We start from the raw sequence: 27,737 nt of genomic DNA, 5'->3' as shown, positions 1-27,737 counted from the left end.
AGATTAATGGAACGCTTTAGTCAGGTTTCCCAAGGGTAGATGATCTGTACCTCTTCAGCTGGATCTTAAACACTTTACATAGCTAAGAAACTTAAATTCACTTCTAGGAAGGATTCCTGTATTTTCCCTTTAGACTTAATACACTATAGTTCCATAGGAGGGCGCCGGAAAAAGAAATTAAAGAGATGTCTTTAATTACTGACAGTTTTATTATCGTCTTTTACACTGTCTGCATATGAACAAATAGTTTCAGAACCTTCAAAAAAAGCTGGAAGTGAGACATTCTTTTTTTTTTAAAAATGCCATAGAATTACTAGGGAGTAGTAAAAATAAATTACAGCATTGCAAAAATGCATTTCACTTTGCCATAGAAGCTTTACTATTCCAGTCTATACACATTATTTTACATGTTTTACAATAGAGCTGAAAAATAAACTCACGCAAACAAGGCAACACAATATATACCAACCAAAGGCACTGCCAACAGTATTTTGCGCTTAAGGAAGGGGCCGATGCTTCTCTCCTTGTCACAGCTCAACTGACTTGAGAATTTGAGTTTCAATATCTACTGATTCCTCAAATGCCCCGTATCTTGAATAAAAATAACCAAAGAAAGAGCCCTCCCCATTGCGGGAGGTTTTCAGCAGCATTCACGGTAATTGCATAAGAAGCCATGCCTTGTACAAAATGTCAAAGACATGCTGGGTGCCAGGAGGGGAGAGGGAAATGGTCACCAAAACGCCAGTAGAAAACAACAACCAAAAGAGAAATCTTCACAACTTTTAGCCAGAAAGAGAAGGGATTTAAAAACAAGCGGCTGGATCGATCTCAGAACCAATGGCAGGTTTTACAGGGTTCTTGCTCTTGCCTGAACAGAAGGATTTATACGGCGCCATCAAGACTCAAAAGCACTAGGTAAACGTTGCTTAAATTACTTCACCAGTGCGTAGTGAAGTAGCGAATATTCTTGTAAATGGACAACAGCCCCAGAGCATGAAAAATGCTGCTTTATTAGGGCTGTTGAGTACAGTACAGTGGGAGGCCAAGCCCTGTTAGCAAACCCTTGTGCACTACTGACTAAAGCTGAGCTTGCAGAAAGTGGCGTTTAAACAAACTGAGGGGCTTTAAGTGATGCACTTGCTCTCTTATACCAAACATACTCAAGTATTAATCTGGGGAAAAAGAAACAAAAATCCCAAGCAGTCACTTTGAAGAAAGAAACAAAACAGTTCCTCATCCCTCTACAGCCAAAAGCAGCCTCGTCACAACAGGACTTGGGGTAACTGGGGGACAGGACTGCCAAGGCCTCTTGACAAAAGCCCCTTCCAAGTTCCTCCTTAGCCCAAATGCAAAGTTTTCACACTTAAGGAAAAAAACAAACCGAAACAAAAGGCACTGAGGTAAGTTTTAGACTCTTTTACATTGTCTCTGCGGTAACTGTTACCCAAAACATGGTCCCCTCCCTCCCCGCTTCACGCAGGTGGGATCACAGCGAGCGCCAAGGGACACTTGTTCATTGAGTCAACACGAAACCCATTCACGTGCTCCATCCGAATCCGGCCGGGATTAACGGTCCGTTTTCTCTTAACGCCCGGTGTAAACAGAGGGAAGACTGGACCTGGCCGTGTGCAGCGTGCTGGGGACAAAGCACCAAGGGTAAAGGTGGGGACCGTCCCCTCTCAGCCCAGTGTCCCCGAGCCTCCCGTGTCCCTCAGCAATCCCGGCATCAGTGTGACCAGGGTCGCTGGTGGGAGTTATGGCAGTAACCGATGCTCCAGCTCAAGGATTTTTATGAAGGATGCTTGGGAGACGTGGGAGCCCTGAGAGAGGGAGAGAGAGGGACACGCTGTCCTCTCCCAGCTCCACGTAGGGAGCAAAACCTGGTCATAACCCTCTTGGACACTCCCTTGGTGCCAGACCTGTTCATAGCTCAACGTGGGTTTGATTTGTCAGAGGTTTTGCATTTTCCTGGGTTAGTCTGTTGGATATGTATTGCTAAATGCTCTATATATCGAACCACCGGCCTGTGCCATAACCACCATCTCTACACTTTTCAAGCAGAATTTCTCACAGGTCCCAATTCCCACAGAGTAGAAAACCGGTAAAACACTGGCTAATTTAGCTAAGCATCAGGGATATTTACTTCAATTCACATCTATTTTCAAAATTTGAAGTTAAATAGAATCAAAATGGATGACTTTTCCTTGAATTAGTATTACCTAGTTTCAATAGCACTTACTAACAGACTGTTTGGGTGTTGCAGCTGCCTTGGTGTCATAACTTTAGGTTTCCTTGCCTGAGACCCGAACAAGTCTGTCTACAGTTGGTTCCAGCTGCAACACCCACGTGGTTTGGTGCAACAACCTCCTCCGCTTTATCTGCTGCTTCCTGCGCTCGACTTACGAAACAAGAGCTCGGCCACGCGGCACCTCCGAACAAGAACCAGGGAGTTGGTGGGAGGAGTGGGAACGGCAAGCGTTACCCTGCCCAAAACACGAGCCCGTAGATGTTCTCAGTGGGTTCAGTGCTGTTTTCCATGAAGCTTCGCCATTCGATGGTACAGCTGAGAAGCGAACCAGCAGCTGCGTTTGGTTTCTCAATGGGCAGTTTTAAACCAGGCTTCCCATTCCTGGACTGGCTCCGGTCCTGGGGTAAGAGGTTTCAGAAGAAGAAAATGCAACATGTTCATTTTATAGGTGCTGTGAGCCAGTCCTTAATAGAAGGGTGAAGAGGGAGAGTGACTACTTTAAGGTGTCCTGAGAAGCGTCTTTTTCATTTAAAAAATATTATCTAGCTTAGTCTGGTGCCCAGTGCCTCCCGAAGGGTTATCCAGGCTTGCCTCTGGCTTCTTTCAAGGTCTGTTGCAGTCTCTGTTTAAACTTCTCGTACTTCCTTTGCACTTGCTGGATTTTCTCCTTTTCCTCTTTGTCCAGTATCATCAAGAAGTTCTGTAGCTCCGGGATGGAGAACGCGTCCCACTGCAAAAACAGCAGAAGCAGAGGGAACGTAAAGCACACACCGTTCACCTTATTGCATCACCTGCAGCATCACGGTGGAGCATCATCCTCACCGTTCATCTTATTGCATCATCTGCACCAGGAGCATGTTTGCTGACAAAAACTGACTGCAAATTCATTACCCAAGCATCCCTGGCTTCTGCTTAAATTAGTGGATTACTTATCACAGCGTTTCACTAATCTAATTATGGAGGATTAACTCTGGGGTGGTGTTGCTTGGTTCTGTAAACAGATTATGGTTTGGCCATCAAAACCAGCCTCAGCATTTTTACAGCACAAGTTTAATTTTTTAAAATCAACATAATTTAGTAGCAATAAATGACCTTTTTTTCTTAAGTAAGATACAGTTCATTCAGCTGCTAATTTAAATGTGGAGGAAAACTGGTATCATACTGGGTGTTTTAGAAGGCAAATAGCCTCTGCCGTACATCTCCCAGCTCTACAACGCTGCCACGGGCTCCACAACGCTAATGTTCATGTAAAAACCAAGGGAAAGGTCACCCACGTACCTCAACTTCCCCCGTTTCGTTTTCCTTCAGCACAAAACTGAGCACATCGGTGTCGGGGCCCGCCAGCAGCCGCAGGTACAGCGGGTACTCGGTGAGCGGGAGCTTCTGCACGAGCACTGCAAGGGGACAGGGACATTGACGGTGAGACCTCGGCTGCCGGGGCAAGAGGGATGCTCAGAAGGTCAATGAGAGCACGTAAAAGCAGTTCATGCTCCTTAGGATCACAGTGAATTCATTGAGTCTCCATCGCAGACCTGTAATGATCCCTTAGAGGTCTTAGGGGACTTCAGCCCGCCTTCTGAAAACCACTAATTCCCCAATAGCTTAAGCAGCAGCATCTCCTGTGGCGCTCAGGCCATTTATTCATCTGGCATTTGGGCACTGCCCACCTGACACAGCACCCCAGACCAATGCTTCGATGACGTTTGCGTCATGCAAAACGGTCAATAAACTGCTCAGCCGCAGGAAAGCTGGTGGCTCCGAGGGCGCCAACTCACCTTGCCCATCTTTCCGCATCTCCTTGAAAAGCGCAAACTTCTGCGGATTATCCACCACCATGAACTTCTTCAGGAGCCCCTGGATCACCTCGCTCACCGTGGTCGTACTGCTGATGTGGAGCTGCTTGATGGCGTCCAGCGGCAGGTAGAAGGACGTTCTCTTGTCCGTCATCTCGGCCAAGTTCACCTCCTTGAGGGCATCGTAGATGGACTGCGGCCGGATCCCCGCCGGCACCGTCACGGGGCGGCGCAGCTTCAAATGCACTTTAATGAAACCCGTGTACGTCCCATCGTCATTCTGAAGCAAAGGAGAAGGGGGAATCAGGCTCTGGAGAGATTTTTCCAGTCCTTCAACCCCTATGAGGGACTTGCTGGTCTCCAGGGCTACAGCCTGTGGGTGACTGCAGGACTTTTCAGCCCTCGGTACTGCCAGGAGGTTGAGGGTTTCTTATTAATCATGTTAAAAGTAACCAGTAATTTGGGGTTAGTCACTGCTGCTTTTTCTCCTGTTGCCTCCACTCGGTCATGACTCATCCCTTCCTTGTGTCTGTGCGACCTCGTCTCGTTTCAAACCAACACCGTCATAAGTCAGCTATGGAAACCACTGCGTGTAATTTGGAGTCGCAATTAGGTGAGGACTGGAAACCTCTGGGAAGGTCTCTACCCCTTGTGTTCAGCAGGATCTCACAACCATCTTCCTCACATTTTATTCCCCACTGATGGGATTCTCACCTCTGCATGTAATAAGTCACCATGCAAGATCAGCCTGTCTCACCACAGGTCCCTTAACCTACCCCCAGATCTACTATTTTCAGGTGTAAGCAAGCACTAGGGCGTTACGTAGCTGCTGCTTTTGGAAGTTCTATGATTTAATTAACTCACTCTTTAAGAAGTTTTCCCCCTTTGCAGTACTCCGGTTTGTAAAAAAAGCCATTCCCTTGTCTTCCCACCACATATCAAGCCTTTCCTTACAGGTGGTGATAAGTAATTCTGCAATCAAAGCTTCAAAACATAAGCCACCTACTGTGGTTCTTAGACCTCAGCTTAAACAAGCCTGGCCGTGGCAGAGGAGAAAAGCATCTCTTTCTAGAAAGGCTTTGAGTTTCTAAATCCACTTTGCGTTTCTAAATCCACTTTGCGTTTCTAAATCCACTTTGCGTTTCTAAATCCACTTTGCGACAGCTGCTGAACTGCAGAGTCGCAGCCTGAGTTCTCCTGTGATTCATCCCCACCAGAACAACGTGGGCTCAGCTGTTCGTGGCAAATCATTCACAGCACAGGCTGCCCAGAGACTCCTGTGCCAGTCGAGCAGGGATGGAGACAAGGAAGGGTTATCTCAAGTGGCCGGGATTAAAACTAAGGAAACCCCAGCCGGAGAGAAAGCAGATTGCATAGGGAAAACAAGAACAACTCAACAGCCACAAGCCCTCTTGCCTTGGAGATGCGTTCCTACAGCCTAGAGAAACCAGCATTGACCTTTGCGCATTACCTAAACGCAGCCAAATACGTACCAGCTTCATCAACAGGCAGTTTGTAACCTTTGCATTGTACTTTTCAATTTTCTGTTTGATCTCCTGGACGGTCGGAGGCTCGGGTTTTTCTTCTTCTGCCGTTTGTGTTACATTCTGAAATCAGAAGAGACAGGCTTTAGCTGTTTTACATATTGGGTAACACTGCATCTGTTCAGCTCTACTTTTGCTTGGGAAATGCAGGAACAAGGAGGCTGCGTAGCTCCTGAGCTCACACAAGGAATGATGGTGCAGATGGAGATGGTCCCTACAGCCAAAAGGTTAAATGTGCAGGATGCCACATCCCTGCCCCAAACCACCTCCACACGCCAGGAACAGGAACTGGAGGGTAATGCAAAACCAACCAGTTAGTGGGAAATGGGCACAGGGCAGCAAAGACATCCCAGTACAAACCAGAATCCAGCATCTAAAACCCACTTGTAAAAAAAGCCACCTACACCTGCTGGGAGTCTCTTTGCTTCCTGCAACACTATTGGAAAATCACATCCTATTTCCAGCATTCATGGCTCTGCCCACCCACGGGACCCCCTTAAAAACCCTGGCTACTCCTCAACCAGCTTCCAGCAGGTTCACCCAGGCAGAACCTGAAGTCAAGTCTCTGCTGTATTACTCCTCCTTAGCATTGGAAATCATAGCTCAGAGCAGTAAAAAAACCAAGCAAGCAGCAAGCTGGCTGCATGAGTAATAAATCAGTCAGTGCAAACCAAGTCTGGGCATCCCAGCCCGTGTCAGAAACTGTTCAGGGTCTGACCGTGCGTGGGTTCCCTGGCAGGACAACAGCTGCTGCTGCTCGCCCAGGTTTTGGGGAATTTCCCCTTTAGAGGCAAAAGGACAGATTTGGTGTGTGGGTGGGCTTTACCTGCAGGTCAGGCATGGAAATGTCACTAATAAATAACAGGAAAACACAATCCTGTTGCAGAGAGGCAGCTCGTGGGCGCTTCTCAAACGCGAGCCGGGGTTTAGAGCATTTAGCAGAAAGGCAACGAAAGGTTTGGATGAAGTGCCGGAGTAGAACCAGGAACACACAGTTGCAGATGGTTTTGTGCAGAGATGAAGGTTTGTAGCAGCCTGGAGCGAGAGCAGGAGCCCCCGCTCCCACCTCCCATCTGCACAAGCTGCAGAGGCCACAGACACCCTGGAAAACGCAATTTCGGGATGCGATCCTCCACCACCGCACTCAGCATCACAGCAGAGCCCAGGCACTGCGGGAACATGAGAACCAGCAAGCTCTTTTCTGAAAACGTGCTGGAAGGCAGGGAAGGATGTGCAGGGCAGGGACGTTGTGTGTTCCCACCCTAAGAGTTCAAGTGCAGCCTCAGTGGCTGCAGAGCCCCTCGAGGCTCCCAGGGCTGTCCCTGGGTGCTGGTGCTTTGCCTGCACCATGAAGGCGGCGCAGAGAGGAGAGGGAAACCCAGAGAAGAAAGCTAAAGCAACTGAGCCCCCAGCAAAAGTGCTTCTGGGGACACCCCCTGCATCCCGTCCCCATCCCCTGGGGATGGTGTCAACAAGCCCAAAGCAGCTATTTTAGGAAAAAAGCACCCAGTCACTTTCAGCACCCATCTAGAATAGTCTGTTGCAGAATTAATGGCTCCTGTAATCATGAGATGGAAGCAAGGACTTGTGTGACCCTGAAGTAAATTGAAAGTCACAAGCCAGCTAAGAAAAAGCCACCAAAAACCATTAAACATAGGGAGCTAAACTGACCCAGGAGTTCCCTGGCTGCATGATTAAGCCCAGCAGCCACCTTTGGGTGTCCTCAGGGGAAATAACCTGCAGCAAGGAACCATTAGGAAGCCCCTACATGAGGCTCATCTTGTCCTTCAAGGTTTTGCCACCACTTTAGCCTGGAGTACCCAAAGCCCTTCAGCCAGGAGAGCAGCTCTCCTCTAAGCACAGCATCCCAAAATCCCGACCTGCCATGAACGAGCCTGCGCGTCTTGGATGTCAGAGCGCCCGGCTGCCTTTCCAGAACTCACCGCCTTCCCCCCAGACAGGCTGTGAACACATTTCGCCAGCGCCGCCCGGAACCGCGAGCGGTGCGCCCAGATTTTCTGTGGGTTTGCTCAGGAGTTGGCATTAGCACAGAGCAGAAAGTGTGAAGGGATGCGCTATCAGGGCCGGTAAGACTCAGAACGAACACTGTAACCTCTTAGAAGGAAAAAAAAGAAGAAAAAAAGGGGGGAAAAAAAAGCAACTTTGGGAACAAAGCCCATCTCTTCCCAGGCAGCCCCACAGCACTCAAGACAAGGAGGCAGCAAGCTGTAAATAAGCCAATATTGCCCAAGGCTACCCATGATATTTCTTTTAGGAGGAGAAATCCTGGTTGCAATCTGGCAAGACACCTACAGTCCTGGGACTCGAGAGCCCCACATTGATTCAAGTGATTCCCAGGTGAGAGCTCGCAATTTCTGCTCGAGTCTGGCAAACAGTACGAGACCTCTCGAAACGGTGATCCGGAGCAGTAACCCAATGGAAGAATATTGATGCTGTATTACAGTCTCGTCATTGTCCAGTGGCTTAAGAAAATAAAAGCAAAGCTTTCCTGGGGTATTTGAGAATTACACATAATGGCAATTTCAGCTCCAGAATATGTCCAAGCCCTTAGGCACAGGCTTCACTGCAATAGGTCTTACACAGGTGCTGGGCTGGTGTGGGAGACGTTAAAAATAATCTCAAGGGTAGAGACTTTCAAAAGTAGCACTGGGGGAAAGAAACAAAATGAACAACTACAAAAAAACTTCCCTTTAAGTTAACGGAAGATGTGCACTGAGAAACCCTCCACTTCCTCACGCCACCCATTTCAATGTGCTGGAGACGGGCACAGCCGTGCTGCCATCCATCAGGGCTGCCCCCCAAAAACTGCACAGCAAGCGGGGAGCAGGAGACCCGCGGGACTGTCTCCTCCTGCATGCAAAGCACCTCGTAGCTGCTGCGGTAAGATGGGCTGCGCACATATGCTACACCCCATCCATGACACAAACACAACCCGGCGCAGACCCGCAGCCATCCAGCCACGCACGGCAAAAGCGAACAGAGCGGCTCAGTCCATCCCTGTCACTGCAATTTGCTTCTCCCCAGCGGGGCAGGTCCCTCCCCTCTTCTGATGTTTCCAACTGAGGAAAATAGCGGGTGCCAGCAATTCAGAGCCCGCGCCCATGGCACCCGGTTTCCATGGAGGACGCACGGTGCACCCAGGACTGCAGGGGCCTGGAGCGGTGCCGGTCCCCAGGGTTTCACATCAGGTGCTAATTGTTCCGTGCTCTGGGGAATCTCAACCCCTGGCAGCAGGAGGAGCGGGCAGCCTGGCTCAGGGACATGGTGCTGGTGGCACCACATCACTGCGTCCCCACGCAACTCCGCCAACAAACCGCCGCCCAGCCCCCAGCATCCTGCCTCCCCAATGCATGTGTCTCAACAGATCAGACGTACCTGTGGGTTTCTTGGCTTGCTCAGCCCCCCCCAACTCCCCCACTGCACCCTAGTTCTTGCAAAAAGCTTCTACTCCAGTCAGGCATGGGGGTGGCTGCACTGCAGAGCTCTGCCCAGGGCAGGGAACCCCCCCAAGGCACCCAAAGCTGCTCTGCTACTGCTGCTGGAGATGGAATTTTGCTCCCAGGAGCTGGAATCAGACAGTGGTTTGTTCTGCTCGGGGAGGCAGCTCAGCTCCCACCCACCCACCCAAACCTTTTCCCAAGTTTCCACCTTCCTCTGCCTGTCCCGCGGCTTCGCGATGCTCAGAGCCTGGTCTGGGAACACACATTAGGAAAGAAAAACTGCCCATCATTTATTTATTTACCACATCTCTTAGTTTTGATGAACCCAAACGTAAGCCAAAGCATCCGCAGACCCCAGGATCCACCTGCGAGCAGGGCCTGAGCCAGCCCAGCAGCACCAGCACCGCGGCAAGGGGAGCACTGGAAAGGGCTGGGAAGGGAATTGCTGCTCCTTCCATCACGATCAGATCAGCTACTTCTTGCTCTTCATGAACCTACCCAGACTCCCTGCTTCGCAAAGTTTCTAGTGCAGAATATGCAATTCTGACTGAAGGAAGAAAAACAGAAGCTATTAACCATAAACCGTTGCCACATTTCCTGTTGTACCAGGACAGGATGAAACAAGCTGTTAACAAAACAACAGTTCAGTAACTCTGCCTGTGCCTAAACCCTGGCAGGCACTCCTGGATCCGTGGCTCTCCTGGCTGGAAATTAGGGATGGTCTGGCTGTGGAGCAGCACATCCGTGTGCCAGCCCGCAAAACCAGCACATTCCCATCATCCCCATCCCTCCAACCTCATGTGCAACTGGAAGGAAAGCAATGGGGAGACTGGAGCTGCCAGGATGCTTCCACTCCTAACCTGTTAAAAACCTGATGCAGAACATGCCGTGGATGCCAGAGCTTCACCAGCACTGCCAGCTTGCTGGCATCACTTAAAACCAGCAGGCGAGGGGTTTGCCGTCCCCTAGGAAACTGCCACAAAATAATTGGCAGGCAGTTGCGATCTGCAGCGAGACGTAGGGACCCGCGGGCTGCACAGGACCAAGCCAGGGGCACCTGTGGCAACGCAGAGAAGCGAATGTGCCATTGTCCTCCCCCTGCCCTGCTGCGAACCGGCTCCCCTTCCTTAACCTACTTTATTTCTCAATTGTAAGAAGGAACAATTATAAGAAAGGACTTGAGCCTCATCTGGCACTTGGGCTAATGCTCGGCAGGATAAAAGCTGCCCCAGAACAAGTGCCCCGGGAAGATGCAGGCGGCTGCGACACACAATGGCCATGGCCCGGGGCTGGGACAGCCACGCTCACCACACCAGCCTCCTCTTTGCATCCTACTGCTCATCTAGTGAGCTCATGACAGCCTAGGATGGGGGAGGTAAAAAAAACAACCATGGGCCATCACAATTATGGTGGCATACTCCAAAAAGAGGGATTCTGTGCCAAGAAAGGCAACAATGAAGCCTCCGTGACAGATTTTTGCGAGGAGAGAGGTACTCCAGGTCCAGCTGAAGAGCATCCTTTCCTACAGCCTCTCGCATGGCAGAAGTCAACCCCCAACTTAAAAAGCTTTCTAAATCAAGCAAAGGCAGCAGCTCCGCACCACATTTCACTGCCTCTGAGAAACTCAAAAATTCAAATAAGATGCTGCGGTTTACTTTGGGGTTCAGAGGAAAAGGCAAAAGATAGAAAAGATAGGAGAACAGTGCATCACTGGAGAAGGGGAGGAGTATTGCTGCATTTCAGAGAGGTTAGAAGCAAGTGGAGATGGGCTCAGTGTTTTGATTGCCATGGAGATTTCACTTAGAAACCGTTTTTTCCTGCCACATCCCTGTTGAGCAGCTTCTCCCAGGGAGATCAATCCCAGGGGGTCTGGGCTGGACAGGACCCTACACCTGACCCTTAATTCAGGGGCTGGTCCCATCATCCCCATCCCTGGATCCCACCCCAGATGAAACTACATTCTGCGCCTCTTGTGTTTTCTATTCTTGGACGGAAACTTGCTCCTTTCTCTCTCTCTAAACCAGGTTAGCTACTGGTGGAGGACTCGAAGAGCAATTTTGCAGAGTTTTAAGCAATCACGCTTCAGGCAGGAGCCACTGAAGCCATTCAGCTGAAGAGGCAGGAAAATGCCAAGTAATAGATCTCTGGGGATGAGGTCACTTCAGAGATCTAAAATGGTTCTTTGCTAATGAAAAGTGATTGTGCTGATGGTTCTGAAAATAAAAAGGAATTACAAAATTCCTAGAAAGAGGCGCTTCAGACTAATACAGTTATTTCAAGCAGAAAAATCGTTTCTCAAATCACAGTGGTCAAATTCCACTCTATTTTTCTTTAATGGTGGGAGGCCTGCCTGTCTCCTCCTACCCCACATTCAACACATTTCCTGCACAGAGATTGTTTCTTAGGTCTTTTAAGACATTCAGCCCTACGTTATCTGGATTTAGCTTATTCCTGCCCAGCACAGCATATTCCCATGGCTGCAAGTTGATGTTTTTAGCCCGTGGCCAGGAACAGGTATCATCCTTGGTGGCAAAAAAGCTGCCACACACAGCTCTCGCAGTGGTGGAAACGTTCTGTATTCAATAACATCGCTCAAGAGAAGATGCCACATAATAAAATGGGGACAAAGAGCAAAGCGAAAGCCAGGGGAGACATCCACCTTGGGGCTGTGCCTGTCCCCTGGCCCCTGCTCTGCTGGCTGCTCCCCGGACACACGTTCTCCTTGCTGCTCTCCATCCACCATCCAGCCCAGCCTCTCCAGACCAACACCAACACCTCCTCCTCCTCCATCCCACCACGCTCCAGCAGCAGCTCCATCCAGAGCTGAGGTCCAGCCTCACACTCCTGCAGGACCTGCGCCAAGAAGCCCCAAAAACCTTTTCCCACCAAGGCCTGAGGATGGTTTCCACCCCTGGAGAAACACGAGGAGCCACCTCTGCACACAGACCCATCACACATCATCATTTGCTTGAGCAGCAGATTTGGCGGGTGTTGTTTCATTGTTTTTATCATTTTTTTTTTCCATGCACAGGAACCATTTCCTCCCTATAACACCAAACCCCAAAAGGCTCCATCTTGCAGCCACAAGGTCTCCTGCCCACACCAGAAACATCCAGGTGAGAAGCTGGGCAAAAAGGGGCCACAGCAGCCCCCAGCCCCTCTGCAAGGGAGAGTTCCTGAGCACCAATGCGACCAAGATGATTTTGAAAGGTAGCTGAGAATCTGCAGCGCCCTGGCTCAAAAAGAACAGAATTAAACCGGTGCGGGGTACAGCGCCTATCACACTAACACCGAGCCCTTCTACATCTCCTACACAAATGAATCATCAAATGACATTTAAAAACCCAGCAGCACCGGTCGGTTAATCATAGCGAGAGGGAGCTGCTGGCTAACAGGGAATATCCCATGTTAAACCCGAGGGAGAATTTCTTTGAAGAAATTAGAATAAAATTACCAGTTGACTTAAATGCTCCCCCAGACCAAGCTCCCCCCAAGGAGAACAACCCCAGGTCACCGGGAGAGCCCTCCTGATGCTGAAAGCTGAACCACAAAGCACCTGCTGTGGATTTTGGCTCAGCAGCCTCGGGTGTGCAAATAGAAGCAGAGCCTGAGCAGGAGCAAGTCGATGCTGCTGGTTTACAGGGGAATTTCTAAGTGAAAAAGCTGCTCCCCAGGCCAGATCTCATCTCGGGCTCTTGTTCCTGAGTGAAACCCCCACTTCCGCAGCGCCCGCTCGCCTTCTCCTTTTATGCTCAGCTCTGGTTGGGGCCCCAAAGTTCGATGGGGATTTTTTTCTTTAATAGACACTTAAAAAAACGTGAAACAGCCTTGCCAATGTTACCGATACAGAAATCTCATCCTGGGGTGAAACGCTGCCCAGCCAAGCGCTCTCTCCAAGGCAGATCCATGCACCCAGACAAGGACCAGATTCATTGCTGTGTTCATAAGTTTGTGGATTAATTTAATGCTGTAACTTTCCCATCTCCCTATCCACCTGTTAGGTGCAATCGTCACCAAAGGCGCATATTTCGTGAGACCAAACCACAGGTCCCTGGCCAGGAGCCTGACCCACGGATGGCAGCTGGCAGGGCTGCTGCCTGCCCCCCCCAAAGCTGCAAAACCACATTTGGAGTCGCCTCCTCCACTGTGGATCCCTAGTGAAGGGGCCAACTGGGCATGCGAAAGGTGGAAATGTGGCCGAGAAAAACCTGCAGCGGTGCAGACAGGGAATGGGGAGCCTGCAAGAGGCAGGGAGAGCCCTCCTCCCTGCCAGCAGCTCTGCCCTCGCTCCAGCTGCAAGCTAATTTTGGCAGCACCTGCAGCCAAACGTGCAGGAACACTGACATCTCCCCCCTGGCCAGCAAACCCCCCAACTTCCCAGCCAGCACAGCCCTTTGCACTAGTTTTTTTTAAGCTGTTACCTTGGCAGGGACCTTGCTTGGTGTGCTCCGGAAGAAAGAGGTTTTTGCCGTGAAAAAGCAATCCTCGAGGTCTTCATCCAAGCTGCAGTACCCGCTGCTCATGCTGCTGCCGATGGGTCATCGAAGCCCAGCGGACGCGAGAGGCCGAGTGCGCACGGAGCTCGCTGGGGGGCTCGGGGGGCCGGCGACCATGGGCGATCCCCGCTCGGGCTCCCGCGCCAGCAGCGAGCCGGCTCTCACATCCTCAGCTCGCCGGCGCTTATCTGCAATAGCTCCTTCTGCTCATCCTCCAGAGCGAGCGGAGCTATTTCTCTTTAACAGGCAGCCGTGCCGGGTAACCCTTCCCTCTCCTCCTCCACCCGCCTCCCTGCGTGGCGGCGCGGGGGCAGCATGGAAGGGGCAGAGCTGCCAGTTTGCTCCCCCGGCTCTTGGCACCCCAGGGTTCGCTCACCACGCGCCGTCTGGTCCCTGGGGCGCAGCATCGCCTCCCCTTCCTGCGCTCGCACCGCGCGGCCCCGCCGCTTCCTCTTGCAAAATTTCTCACCCCCGCTGCATCGAGGCGCTGAGTTTGGCCCTGGGCACTGCCCCATCCCCGGGTACCCCCAGCACATCTTTTGCTACCTGAAACACATTGCCACGGCTCTCTGGATGCTTGCTCCTTCCCTGTTAGTGCATCCTCAAGAGCTGCGGTGCATCTGATGTCTTAGGGAAGCAAGCCAGGGCTGGACCGAGCCTAACCATGCTGCTAAAGGTGATGGGGAAGGGGGGAAGCTGGTGAGGACGCGGCCTCAGACCCTCCTCGGGGTGTCAGGAGCCCCTGGTCATCGCTCTCGGGAGGCAGCGGGTGCCTCCCTGCTCCACAGCTAATTTTAGAGCAGCGGGAGCGATTTCAGCAGTGCTGGCGCCCGGCTGAGGCAGCTTTGATTGCAGCCCAGGAAAACACTGTTCTGCTCCTTGGTTCTGTTTGCAAGAAGCAATCGCCCCAGACTGATTAAAATGCTGTGTTGGCCTCAGGAAAAGCCTCAGAGCAACAGCATCATCCCTGCTCCTCTCGGCCCCCGCAGACCTGTGAAGACCCATCCCCAGAGCTGCCTCTTCCATCCTGCTCTCCCCCAGCCCCTCCAGAGCCACCACTGTCCCGCTAATATTCTGCATTTTACCCCGCGTGTGTTCAGAAGGAGGTTGAGGGGACTAAAGCAAAGCCTGACGCATCAATTTAAAAAGGACTCTGCTTAGGCAATGCAGTATTAATGTACATGCATACACCCTAACAATTCTCCACCATACCTCAGAAAAGGAAGAGGGAACAAAGCCTGAGAGTATCGTTCCACTGAATAAATCCATCCTATGCCCACACTTTGCATACTTCACACAAGACCCCACCAGCCCATCCAATAAAGAATAAAGAATCGCTAGAGTTAGTGCAAAGGACAGGGCAGAACAGAGGTACAGGGAGGTCTCCATGCCTAGGGTCAGCCTGGATCTGGAAAGGAAGGGCTAGAAAGAGCATATATGTGATGGAGAGCTACAAAATCGTAGGAGGTGTTTCCACGCAGGATGCAGCAAGTTTAACACTGAACGGAGCACTTTTCCAGGCTGCGCATAATCAGATTTGCAGAATCTCACCATTGCTAAGTGCTATTTTTCCACCAGGCCAGTGAGCGTGGGGAGCTGGCAGGCACAGCCTTGGCTCTTCTCCCCAGCTTGACCATCTGCAGTAGGACCATCACAGAATTGGTTTGGTTGGAAAAAACCCACAAGATCATCCAGTCAAATCATTAAGCCAGCAATGCCAAGTCAACCTCTCAACCACGTCCCTGAGGACCTCAGCAAACCCCTCCTGTAAACTGGAGCTATCGCTTGCTCCTTCAGGTCATGAGGTTCCTTCGACTGGCCCAAAAGGGCTCCAACATCTTCATACAAGCTACCACCCCTGCACAAAAACCTCTTCCCTCTTGATAGGTTGCAGATGGTGTCTCCCACCCTTCCTTCTGTATCTGTTAGCTGAAGGACTTCAATTGCTACAAGCTTTTGATAGCTCTGTACCCCACAGCCAGCAGCATCCCCTGAATACAAACCGGGATGTCAATGTGAAGACAAGTGGGAGGACGCAACATCTGCATCTCAAACAGGAAGGCAAGAATCCAAATGGCACATTTACAAAGCAGCTCGTAACAGTGCAAATAAATAAGCTATCCTCTTTGCAGCACGCGTGCTTCTGCAGCGGCACAAACCTCCTCAGCTTCTCAAGGCTATAGTTAGAAGAGAAAGAGGCTTAAATTGAGCATGTGCAACGCGAGCAGAAAGCGAGAGTCAGGCCGATGAACAGCACAGGCGTCGAGTCCTCGCTGAAGCCTCAGCCCTGAGCGTTTCACAGCGCAAACAGGGTCCGGCCAGCTCTGCCGTGCCCCACGCTAAACTGGATGCGCTCCCATCATATTGCTCCACGGGCTTCTCCACCCAGCCCTTCCTTTTCCATTGTGGTCCCCCTGCTTGGGAGACCAGCTCTGTAAAAATCCAACCGGGCAAAAAATCCCATGTAATTTTGGCCCGTTGGTTCAGCAGCAGCAACAGTCCCCAGAGAAGCCACCCAACGGTGACCCGCACCAGTTCACAGGTGGGAAGGGCATGACCAGCTCTGCAAAAACCAAGGACCAAATTCCTGGTGCTGCTGGGACCATGCGAGGCTCCGTCAGCGCCAGCAGAGGCTGGATTTCACCTAGGGAGGCTAATCTGCGCCCCAAGTGTAATACGCGCTTAAGTACTTTGCTGGATCAAAGCCCAAATTGTTAATGCCTGGTATTACATAGTAACAGTACTTAACTACGTGATGCTTACGTTTGATAATACTATTTAATGGCTTCCAACTATGCCAGCTATTAATTTAAGTTTCTTGTGTTTTCAGTGTGCAATTCCCTCCCACCCAGCGTATTCAGGCACACTATTGGTCTCTTTCTGGAATACTGACATTGTTTTCCCTCCATCCTCCTCCTTTCAAGCAGCAAAACCTGCTTGGCCAACAGAAACACATCAGGAATGTGGCTTTATACTCAGTTTTATGGGCTGAGATCAAGTAAACTTGACAATTTTTTTTTTCCCCTGATTATCCACAAATGAGAACAGAGCTTTATTGCAGTGATTTACCCTCATTCACCCCCAAAACAGCCCACGCACCCCCAGCCTTACAGCCACAGGTAACGAGACTCCAGACAGCGCTTTGCTGTGCGGAGGGTTCAGAGGCGCGATCCCTGATCTCAGGCTGGGTTTATGGGTTTCTGTCCGCTGCTGTAATTGTAAAGAGTTTTGTTGCCTTGGCACAAAACGCCTCCCCCGTTCCCAGGATCACACCAGAGATGCGCCAGAGTGATGAATTGCCACAAAGCGCAGCCTCCGTGTTTATGATTAGGACCATCAATAACCCCCTGGCTGCTGTTATCACCCTGAAGAACAAACAAGCTTTTCTAATTTTTCTAAAAATCAAGCTGCTGGGGGAAACCCAACATCCGAAGGAGACGTAAACACACACAAATCTGGTTTTATGCCCTTATACAAATACCTCAAGGCTCAGTGGAGAATCCACCCAGAGTCCCTTAGTAATTCATAACCTACAGGACAAATCCCATCCACCTTCAGGTTCCCTCCTGACCATGTTGTTCCCAGCAGCAATCACTCAGCCACGTGCCGGCGAGGCCAAGCTCCGCAGAAATTACACAGCAAAGCACAGACGACAACCCAACCCCACCAACAGAAACCCCACATCTTCTCCGAGAAAAAGTGCACGTCTCCATTTCCAGTTTTGCACAAGCTCCTCCACAAAGAGGAATATAAATGAACGGGTATAGTGGGGAGAACACAGTTTTTAAAAAGCATATAAAGACTGAGAAGGCTCTGTGCAAGTCAGGCGGGTTTCTGAGCAATGTTTTAAGCTCCCCAGCGTTGAGTATTTTACATCTCAGCTCGCGCGGCATCCGTCAGTCTCCCACGCTGCAGCCTGTCCCAGCAAACACCCACATCGGCTCAGAGGCCACTGCTGGTGTCACAGACACCGCGGGACCCTCGGGGGGATTAGGCAAATAGCTAAACCTTCCGGAGCGGCCCTGGGGATTACTGCACATCCCTAAAACGGATTGAAGAGTCTCAATCCCCCGGGACTACTGAAACTCTGAAAAAAAAAGGCTATTAAGCCAGAGCTCCTTCCAAACTCTGTGATGAGCTGCAGTAGAAATGCACCTTTGCTGTTTCTTTACGAGCACTTTGCACCCAGCGCTGGGACACAATTTAATGTGGCTATCAACCCTCCCTCGCAGGGAAGGCTGATGTCCCCAGAGGTCACCACTCTGCTCCGGGCAGCCTGGCCCATGGCAGCATTTTAAACACAACATAAATCTCCACATGCACATTTATGGTGAGGGGATGCCCAGGTACACAACCTCCATCACACCAGATCACTCTCCCCCAGGCAGGGCACAGAGGCAAAATATAACAAGCATATAGGCAAGATGCACCCCATATATAAGCAATTCATCAGTGTGCACAGGTCTGCGGGACAGACGGACTGACTTCTCTGACTAGACCTGCCTCCTGTAAAACCCTTTAGGAGCAAGAAATCAGGTCTCTGAAGAAGATGCAATCAGTGTCCCCCCCGGACAGCCCCTCCCCGGTGTACCTGGCTGCAGGGAGGCAGCAGGGTGCTCTCGGGAGAGAGCTGGCCTTGGCACGGCTCCGGCCAGGGACAGTCCAGCTGGATGAGGCTGCGGCACTCCTGGTGGCATGTGTATCTGCAGTCTGCATGGGAGAGAAACGAGAAAAGAGGGGTCTGAGACTGGGAAGGGACCACATTCCTGCTGCAGGATGGACCGATGCTCAGGGGCACCAGTATGGCCAGAGCCACCAGCCAGGCACACATCCCCACTCAAGCAACCTCCTCCAGATGAGGACATGGACCAGAATATCCCAAACAGAGGAAAAGCTGCTCCTGCACCCTCTCCCCAGGGAAAGCTGTGTTTCTTGCTGCGATGCACCTTAATACACAAAGTACAGAACACGCTCAAGTCCCACCAAACCACAGGTTTGCTCCCCAGCTCTGCTCCTTGGAGATGTCACCCACACAGCGCCCGCTGCAAAAGCTCGGCTGCTTCACGAGGAAAGGATGCCCCACCTTCCAACGCATCTTTGTGTTAGACAGAAGCCACGCTGTTTAAGGTCACTAAATATGAACACTTCAAAGGCGAGTAACAGTGACTGTGGAATGGATCTACCATCCAATTGCCAAAAAGCCGCCCCTGGAGAGAGCACAGACACATCCCCAGCCCAGGCTGTGACCGCCCATCCCAGCACACACACCAAAGTCAGGGATTTACGCAGCCTGTTTTCTTTGGATGCCGACCCTTCCTGTAACATATTAACTAGCTCAAGGTAGGAATTGCACAGCCGACTCTGCAGAGCCCAGGTTTAACCTCTTTAGGCACAGGGTCCCGCTCACCCACGGCTGCTGAGGGGCAGAATTCGGCACCGCCAGCTCCATCAACCAGACACAACAATTTTCACGTATTCCTGGCTGTCGCTCCTCCAGCCCTTTCCCTCAATGCCCTGACTTCTGACTTCAACTAACAACCTCCTTCCACTTTAATGGCCCTTTTAATCCTTTTAATTTTTAACTGTTGTACAAACAGCGTTAAATTTGCTTTTTACACTACCCAAAATTCCAGAGCGGTCACCGACCTGAAAAAAAATATATCCTAAAACTGAGGCAAGAGAGTTCACGCAACAGGACGAGACAGGACCAAGTCCCTGCCACTCTGCTCCAAGCCAGCAAGCTTGTATTTTAAATACTCTTCTTTATCCTTTTCCTTTTTTCTTTTGGTCATTGGTTTTGAATATGTGGCGCTTGCAGGAAATGCAAAGGAATATCCCATGTTTGCTCTGGAAACAGGGATTTCTGCTCAGCTCTGCTGAACACACACACAGGAATGCCTGGGAATGAATGAGAGGAGCTGAAGCACCGCTGGGAGCTGATGCCTGAGGGGGAAAATCATCGATCTCCAGGGGAAACAGGGAAATCACTTATCATCCAACATGCACCTGGCATGAGCTGTCTATCATTCTCCTATTCCAAGCCAGTTGTCTCAAGTAAGCCTGGGGGAAAGCAGAGAGACTTGCCTTTTTTTGGTTGTTTTAATTAGAGCTAAGCTGCACAGTTACATGGTAATTTAATGCCTGACCTTCTGAGCAACTGGAACAGCCTTTTAATGGGGAACATTCACCAAGTCTTTGCTGGAGGTGCCAATTTGAGGATGCTCCAGCTGCAGGTTCACCAGAGCATCTGGCGCCACCGGAGAGTCCAATTCTACCTATTTGGGCCAGAATGTTCAGGTTTGGGCAACTGCCTCGTGCTCCCCGCACCGCGGCCGGCCAGGATGGGAAGGCTCGAGCATCTCAGGTGAAGAAGACACATGACAAAACACCTGGAATACGTAACGTGGACCACGGAAATTACAGTTCCCAAGCACACCTCCGGATCAGGCCCATTACGGCCAGGCATTTCTTTACGGGATTAAAGCATGACACGTCCTTAGTCACCGTCACCTATTAACAGACCTAATCACTCGGTATCCGGCAGGGAACACTAATTTTAGAAACCCAGCACGGCTTTAGGAAGCAGCCACGTGACAGGGTTGCCAAGAGGAGCAGGATGCCTCCACTTACGCTTTAAGATAATTTCCATTCGAGTCAAGCAAAGTAACACTTGGAAATGTAGTTTCTTCAGAAAAAAAAAAAAGTCAGATCATGATACTGTGAAAAACTTTGGTGGCTGAAAGGAATTTCCCTTTCTCCATAGATAAAGTTTCTCAGGAGGATAAAGTTGAGCAGAGTAAAACAATCCAATCGAAATGCCCATCTAGATGCCTAAATATAGGACCACAGTCATCCTGCTCACCCCCAGCCGCCCGCTCCCACCTCCCCAGTACTGCGGGTGCTGTGGAGCATCTTTCGATCTGAGTCCCATGCAAGCTCCAGAGTTGCAGGTTACAGAGACAAAAGGAGAAGGTCAGAAAGGATCTAAAGTGTCCCAACACATCCCTTGTGATAACCTCCCATTTCTGGTTAAAATTTGTGGTTCCTATAAGCGGTGCTGGGCGACTGTCGTGCCCTGGAGCTGACTGTCCCTCTGCAGAGGAGCCGTGCTGAGAGTACACACTTCAAACAAGCTACAAACAAACCCTCGTGTGATGTTAAAATGAATCACAAAATGGCAGGAGTTATCTTAAAGCTCCAGTTCCTGGTTTATTAAGGATCTTAGCATTCATTTTAAAATAAAGGGTAAAGCAGAAATGCTCCTAATATCAGCAAAGCTAAGGAAAAACTTTGAAGTATGACCCAGCTGCCATGGGAAAGCTCAGAATCAGGCAAGAAAGAGAAATAAAACAACATGAGGTTTGAAAACGTTGGGAGACCTGCAGGTGTTCGAGCACGGGAAGGGGACAATGGCAAAGAATGGAGATTTCTTCCCTTTGCCTTGGAGCTCTGGATCCTTCAGCCAAGGAGGATTCACACGCACCTCAAAACAGGGATATGCCCGACGTCACTCGGGGTGACCTCAGGGACAGATGCAGGATGTGGCCCTGTGACATCACGAGAGCTGTTGGGTGTCACCTGCCACCGGGAGGGGACCCACAGCATCACCACCAGCTTCAGCATTCACAGAGAAAATGCAGGGAACGGTCTTAGTTTTGATGCAACGCTCCCACACAAGCACTTTCTGACACCCCCCCAGCATCAATCCGGCCCCATCTCTGCCTCAGGTCTGCAGGTCTTAGCAGTTTTAGGTCCAAATCAGGCAGTTTGGGTTTAATTCCTTTGCAAACAGGTGAAACCAGAGGGTGGTTTTCTGTCCAGAGCAACAGGACCACTCAGAGACAATGACCCCTCAGAGAGATCCTTGCGCCATGGCAGGGGCTGGACTGCAAACGCAGCTGCTGGGTGGATGCTCTCAATTCATTATTTACTAAAAGGCGAATTTTCCATTCATGTGACAAGTGTTGCAGAAGGGGCAGAAGTTAAAGCCACCCGGTGCCACTAGCACGGTGGCAGGGGACAGTGCCAGCTGGACAGGAGCCCACAGGTCTGTGCATTGCCAGTGATGCTCTGCAGCACCGCAGCAATCCCTTAACACCCAGTTAGCAGCAAAAACCCCAAACAACCAGCAAATACACCCAAACACCCCCATTTCCAACCCCACCTACCTCTAACCAGCAAGACCTCCCTGCTCGGCCTCCTCAGCAGCCGGAGTCTCTCAGACCAAGACTTTGACTTGGGAAAATGCCTGAATATTTTGCGAATTCTCTTTGTTACGAGCCCAAAGCAAGCGGCTGCCCCCACTTTCCCGTCTGCCATCCTTGCGAGGGGAGATCGATGTTTTCCCGGGCACGCGGAGCCGGGCGGGCAGCTGAGCGCTGCCGAGATGCAACGTGTACCGGCACCAGTTGCGTCTGCTTCCACGAGAGGCCTTTCCTCCCATGGAGATAAAACATTGACATTGTCCATTTGCAATCTGCTGCCATTTGATGGAAGTTAAGGGATGGTTTGGTTTTTTTTTTTTGAGCAATGAGGCAACACACAGCGGAGCTTGTGCATCTCTGGGCTTGTCCTGTTAGCCATGGAAAACTTTCTATTTCTGGGGCTTTTTGCTTGATAAGATAAAACAACCCGACGGAAGAGATTAGCAAGAGAAAGCGCAGGACCCAGCTGAACGCTGGGAGGGCTCCTTCCAATAGCCCCTCTTCACTTTGCTGCTTTTCCCCTGCAGTCTTCTACAGTTTAAGAAAGGTTAAATTAAAGGAATACGCTGAGACTAATTGTGTTTATAATATTGATTTAAACTCTGCACATAGTCAGCTAGGATTTTAGATCAATACTACAATTCTTTCACAGCATTGCTCAGTTACAGCTATAGCGGGTGTTGGATGATGGGCTGGGACACAAACATCAGTTTAACAGGAGGCTTGAAATCTGCCACTTTGTACCCTCTACATCATGACTGTCCCCCCTCTGCTCTCTTCCAAACAGACCAGGCTCCCAGCACCCTGCACAACATGTTCTTCAAGGAGAAACAGAGGTGAAATTTAACTAATCCTAAAAAACACACCAAGTAAGCAATGAGTTAAAACAACACAGGGGACTTGCTTATTGACCCCTTGCTGTCCCAACACCTCAACAGCATCCCCACAGATACACATCCCAGCAAACTCAACTAAACCCACCGCACCAGAGACAAAGTGGTGGAAGAAAAGGGACAGCCCAAAAACGAACCTGCGCAGCCAGAGCTGGAGCCTTGGCTGGTATCCCTCTCCATAAATCCTTCCCAAGGCGCTGGACTGGATTGCAAGCAAGAAACATGACCCTGAAGACCTGAGCTGCTCCGGGCAGGTCCCTGTCCCTCCCGACAGCTCCGTGTCCCCCGGGGAAGGGAACACCTCGCCCTGGGGAGCCTCAGCGGGCGGGATGCACCCCAGCACCCCACCCCGTCCTCATCCGACCTCAGCCCGCAAAGCGCCATCCCAACCTGGCAGCAGGAGAAGCCTCAGGAATCCGTCTGGGCCAGCTACTATAGGGCACAAATGTAAAGCACTGCAGGTCCTACGAACTGTTCGCAATTATTATTTACGGCGGCAAGGCCAGAGACATGACAGAGCATGGGAGGACATGTTGGAAGGAGAGAACATGAAAAACCACTGTGTCCTGGCGGTGTGAGCAGAGCCTCATCCCGGCAAGGCTGGGCTGTGCTTTTTAAGAGCATCCACGCCTGCTAAAGAATTCATTATCTTAAGCAAACATCTACAGGAGAACCAGTAATATTAGAAATGTAGTTTGCTCTACAAACTAGAAAGAGAAACTGTGTGTGTTTGAACAACTTCCTCCTTAAGGAAACAGGCCCTGATTCAGCACAGTACTGGAACACAGAATGAACTGCTCTGAGATAAGCGTGGTTTCAGACCAGAGGCATAAACTCAGATTCACACAACGCACTTTACTGAACCAGGTCTGTGTCACAAGATCTACAGAACAAAATCACTCTTCAGGTACAACCACATTTGCCACCCAGATCATCAGGTGCTTGAGGTTTTCACAACCAGCCTTCCCAGCAGGGAAGCTGGAGGGATTTTCTTAGGAAAAAGCACTTCAGCCAACAACATCCTATTTTGTTAACACTGTGGCCATCAGAAACAATACCCACCGTGTCCCGCCAGCAAAGGAACAAAAATTGGTTATGGTCACTCCATGTGCAAGAGATGCCTCTGGCTTAACACACCCTGGCCAAAGAAACGACTCCATGGGACTTCATCAACACAACCCGGGAAATATGTGGGTGGTAAATGATGCCCCCCGCTGCCAGGATGAGAGACCACGGGGGAGCCCGTCCGGCACAGACATGGGGATGGGGGACAACGCGGCCAAACCAGAGGATGGGGTCAAGTGAAGGGTGGGGACACATCTTACCATGGACTTTGCTAAAAGCTGCAGTAATACAAACAGGAATTTTGTATCAGCATTGGCATTGTGGGTACAGCAAGGATAAGAAAGTCCACCAGGAAGAACTGGCCCATCTCAGGGTGAACTGGGATGCAAAGGGAGCAAAGTAAAATCCACACCCAGGTTAGGCACTCACATTATTTTGCTGCCCCAAGCCCTGCTCACCAGTCACGACCCCGTGCAGTGCAGAGGGACCCTGAGTCACCAGCATGATGCTGCCAGGAAGAAAAATAATAAAGAAAAGCAACGGCAACCCTGAAACTGCACCAACAGGGATTCCAAGAGCCAGGGGAGCACTCGAGCCATCGGCCAAAGCCTGACCCATCGCTGCCCCCACCACCACCCACCCAACCCCTTCCCAGCGCAGAGCTCAGCCTGGTTCCTCTGCTGTCCCAGCTCCAAAGCGAAATAAAGCACATGGGAGGCTTGGAAGCTGCATTAGTCACCATTGCATTCAAATGACGGCACTCCGCCCCACCAGAATAAACACGAAAAAAACCCACAGCAAAAATGCACCTCTGCGACCTGCCCGTCCAGCCCCTTCTCCCCAGGTACAGCAGCTCTTCTGTCGGGAAAAGCTGCTGGCAGCAGGACACACGTTCCTGTGGTGAGAACTATTTTAAAACATCCACTCAGGCTCTGAAAGGTGCCAGCAGCACAAAGCCACACACCTTAGATATGAGATATTCAAGATGCAGCGTGTAATGTCATAGCTACTTTGCATGCCCAATCGCGTTCAGCACTCAAAACAAGTATTTTTAACAAACGACCCAGGGTCAGTCACCCCCGAGCTCCCACCTCCCCATCCCTCTGCACTGATGCCCATGGGAGCAGCACGTCTTCTGTGCACAGGACCGACCTGGAGGCTGTGAAAAGGTTGTGAAAAGGCTCCTAACATCTCAGACAACATCTGCATCAGCCCCAGACACATCACCCACAGGTAAGACTTGAGCCTGTCCGCTGCCTCCAGAGCCACGGGGCCGGCTCAGGACAGGAAGGGAAACAGACCATTTTGGGAGGGAGGAGGAATAAATACCACTTTCCCATTTTACTAAAGATGAGCAGATCTGATATAAATAGAAATAGTCCACAACTGTACAAACTAAAACCTGAGTATCCTCAGGCTGCAAGTCAAAAACAAGGAGTGACTCTACACCAGAAGAAAAACAAATATTCACCACGGGAGGACAGCGCACCCCGTCTGCCGCTCTCAGGCATTTTTAAAAGGATAAACTATCAGGATGCAGAAGATGTTACAAGCATCTCCACTGAAATCTCCCTCCTGCCCCCAGCAATGCTGCCTGGTTGTCTGGGGAATTTTAGAGGCAGAACAACTTCCACAGTCTGAATAATGCTCCTCAGAAATGAAAAGGGAAACAGAGTTATTTGTTTCAATATAACTATGGAAAAAACCTGCCAGGGGAGAAGTCCCTCAAAACAACTATTTATAGCATTTGCAACACCACAAAATTCCGTGAATTATTACTTTAGATCAGGATTTCAAAACTCCCAGCCCAGTACCCCACCTCACACGCGAGCCCTGCAACAGCTTTGCAGGGTGTCTGGTGAAGACAAGAGCCCTGACAAAGCTCCTTTTGCTTCAAATAAACCCACACTATTTCTTTAAGCACGTTCATTGAGCCCAGCGTATGCCCGCATCACGTTGTGCTGGCCATGTGGTGACGGCCAGGTTACATTTAATTAACAGCAGTCAGCGCTAAAACCTTAATGTGATGCAGCAGGGCCATATGGCGCGACTGTCTCTCCCAATTGCCCTTCATTTCCAAACGGCACCAGGAGGCATGTGTAAGAGGCCTGCTCACACCACGCCATGCAAATCACCGTTAGAAACATTTAATTGATTCATAAACTAAAGAAAGCCAAGCGTAAGAACCAGACGGGGCTGAGCAAGGGACTAATTGCCCCAGCGAAGCTGGCAGTAAAGCACCTGCTTGGCATAACCCCCCAAACGAACCAGCAAACGAGCAATGAAGCCTCCCCTGGAACTGCCAGCTGGGCAGCCAGCCTGGGAACAGGGGAGACACAGCACATTCCCTCACCACAAAAAACAACTGCCTGCCCAGTGCTGAGGATGCTCTCACCCCACAGGCCCCTAGTCTGGGGTGAATGGCATCAGCATTAACAGCTTCTGCCAAAAATCAAAATGCTCAGCTGCCCCCTACCAGCAAATCCTGGAGTCACTCAAGCCCAAGCGCAACTCTACAGCTGCATCAAGTTTCCACCCAGCCTGCAGCAGGAAATGTGCTCACAAATTGAGTTGGAAAGGAGCAGTTTCACCATCAGCAGCACACACTACCAAGTTATCTATGACACGGGTTTGCTCAAACCTCCTCTGCCCATCACCCCCCCAGCTGCAAAAGCTAACGCAGGTCACACCTTTCCAAGGACCATGCAAACGCCCCATGGCCCAAGAGCAGCAGCCCAGGCACATGGGACATAGAGTGTGTGCCACTGCACAGCCCCAGCTGGGTCACCTCGTTTGACCCTCGGTGCCATCTTCCACATGATGGAAAGATTAATCTCTCTTGCAGAACACAAGCGTGAATACAGGGTGTGTCTGACGTGAGGAATACGCGTTAGTGAAACTCGGTGGCAGGAACACTCTTACCTGGGGAGTCTGGGCAAAGCAAGGTGTCTAACAACTAACAAACTTATTATTTCTAGAGGAATTTACACCTCACCATAAAGCTTTACAAGCACGAATCCTTCCCACTCACAGAGTCCTGCTGCCCAGCGCTGATGCCCACCCCTTCACAACCCTGCCCATTAACTGATAATCTCTTTCCTGGAAAAACCTTCATTTCCCAAATCCACCCAGCAGCACCTCACAGCAGCCCTGCCCAACACCCGGCCCCGTACCCGGGCACAGCGGCCCCTTTGTGGGGAGACCCCAGCCACATCCCTTTCTCCATCCAGCTCCCGGAGCGCAGCACCGCGGGGCACCGGGGACCCCCCCAGGGATGCTCGGCGTGGTGCGGGGCTCTCCCCGCAAGCCCCCGAGGAACAGGCAGATGGGGTCTGGGGGTTCACAGCGGGGGCAAAGGGATGGGAGAGGGTCCGAGCAGGGCGCAAGCAGAGCACAGGCAGAGCTACAGAGCGGGATGAAGCGCCCGGGCGGAGATGCGGGCAGGGGTGCGGGACAGCGAGGCGCAGGCAGGGCGCGGGCAGCACTCACGGTCGCAGCGCAGGGCGCACTCCCGCACCGCCTCCCCGCACAGGTCGCACCAGCCGTGGCGCGGGGGGCGGAGGGCGAAGCAGTGACCGTGACCGCGCTCCGCCGGTTCCCGCGGCGCCGCGAAGATGCTTCGCACGTCGGGGAGCAGCCGCGGGGCTCCGCCGCGCCGCCGCAGCCGCCGCGCTGCCCTGGCCCCGCCGGGGCTCCCGGGGGACCGGCCGCCCACCGGCTGCGGGGCGACGGCGGGGCTGGCCGGGCCGGGCGGGCACCGGCGCATGGAACCAGGCACGGACGGCGGCAGCGGGCGGGGGCACAGCCCCACGGCCAGGGACGCCATGGACTCAGAGCGCCGCGCGGGCGTGGGGCAGCGCAGGCGCCTTGAGCCGGCCCGGGGGGAGGAGACACGGCGGGGGGGTGGGGACCGGGACCGGCCCCTCCGGGGGATTCTCCTCGGATCCCCTCGGGTCCCCTCCCCGCGGGACCCACAAGCGCTGGTCGCGAGTTCCTCGTGGGAACTCTCCCCTCCGTGGGATTCCCCCTCCCC

General features: G+C 51.5%; 2 protein-coding genes across 2 annotated transcripts; both read right to left on the bottom strand.

Moving 5' to 3' along the window:
- Nucleotides 1-186: 186 nt before the first annotated feature.
- On the bottom strand, nt 187-13,945 carry LOC309448047 (ras association domain-containing protein 5-like). The gene is made up of 5 exons (XM_082069248.1): nt 13,468-13,945; nt 5,535-5,648; nt 4,024-4,321; nt 3,527-3,642; nt 187-2,978 (listed from the first exon to the last, which is right to left on the bottom strand). The coding sequence occupies exons 1-5, from the start codon at nt 13,567-13,569 to the stop codon at nt 2,826-2,828; spliced, it is 783 nt and encodes a 260-aa protein (XP_081925374.1). The 5' UTR covers nt 13,570-13,945; the 3' UTR covers nt 187-2,825.
- A 1,768-nt stretch (nt 13,946-15,713) lies between these two features.
- Nucleotides 15,714-27,530, bottom strand: LOC309447971 (ras association domain-containing protein 5-like; the record flags this gene model as incomplete). The annotated part of the gene is made up of 3 exons (XM_082069116.1): nt 15,714-15,719; nt 18,134-18,252; nt 27,194-27,530. The coding sequence occupies 3 exons, from the start codon at nt 27,528-27,530 to the stop codon at nt 15,714-15,716; spliced, it is 462 nt and encodes a 153-aa protein (XP_081925242.1).
- Nucleotides 27,531-27,737: the final 207 nt, after the last annotated feature.

This window comes from Streptopelia decaocto, assembly GCF_964273445.1.
Source record: "Streptopelia decaocto genome assembly, chromosome: 19".
NCBI lineage: Eukaryota > Metazoa > Chordata > Aves > Columbiformes > Columbidae > Streptopelia > Streptopelia decaocto.
This window is presented reverse-complemented; position numbering and strand designations above follow the sequence as displayed.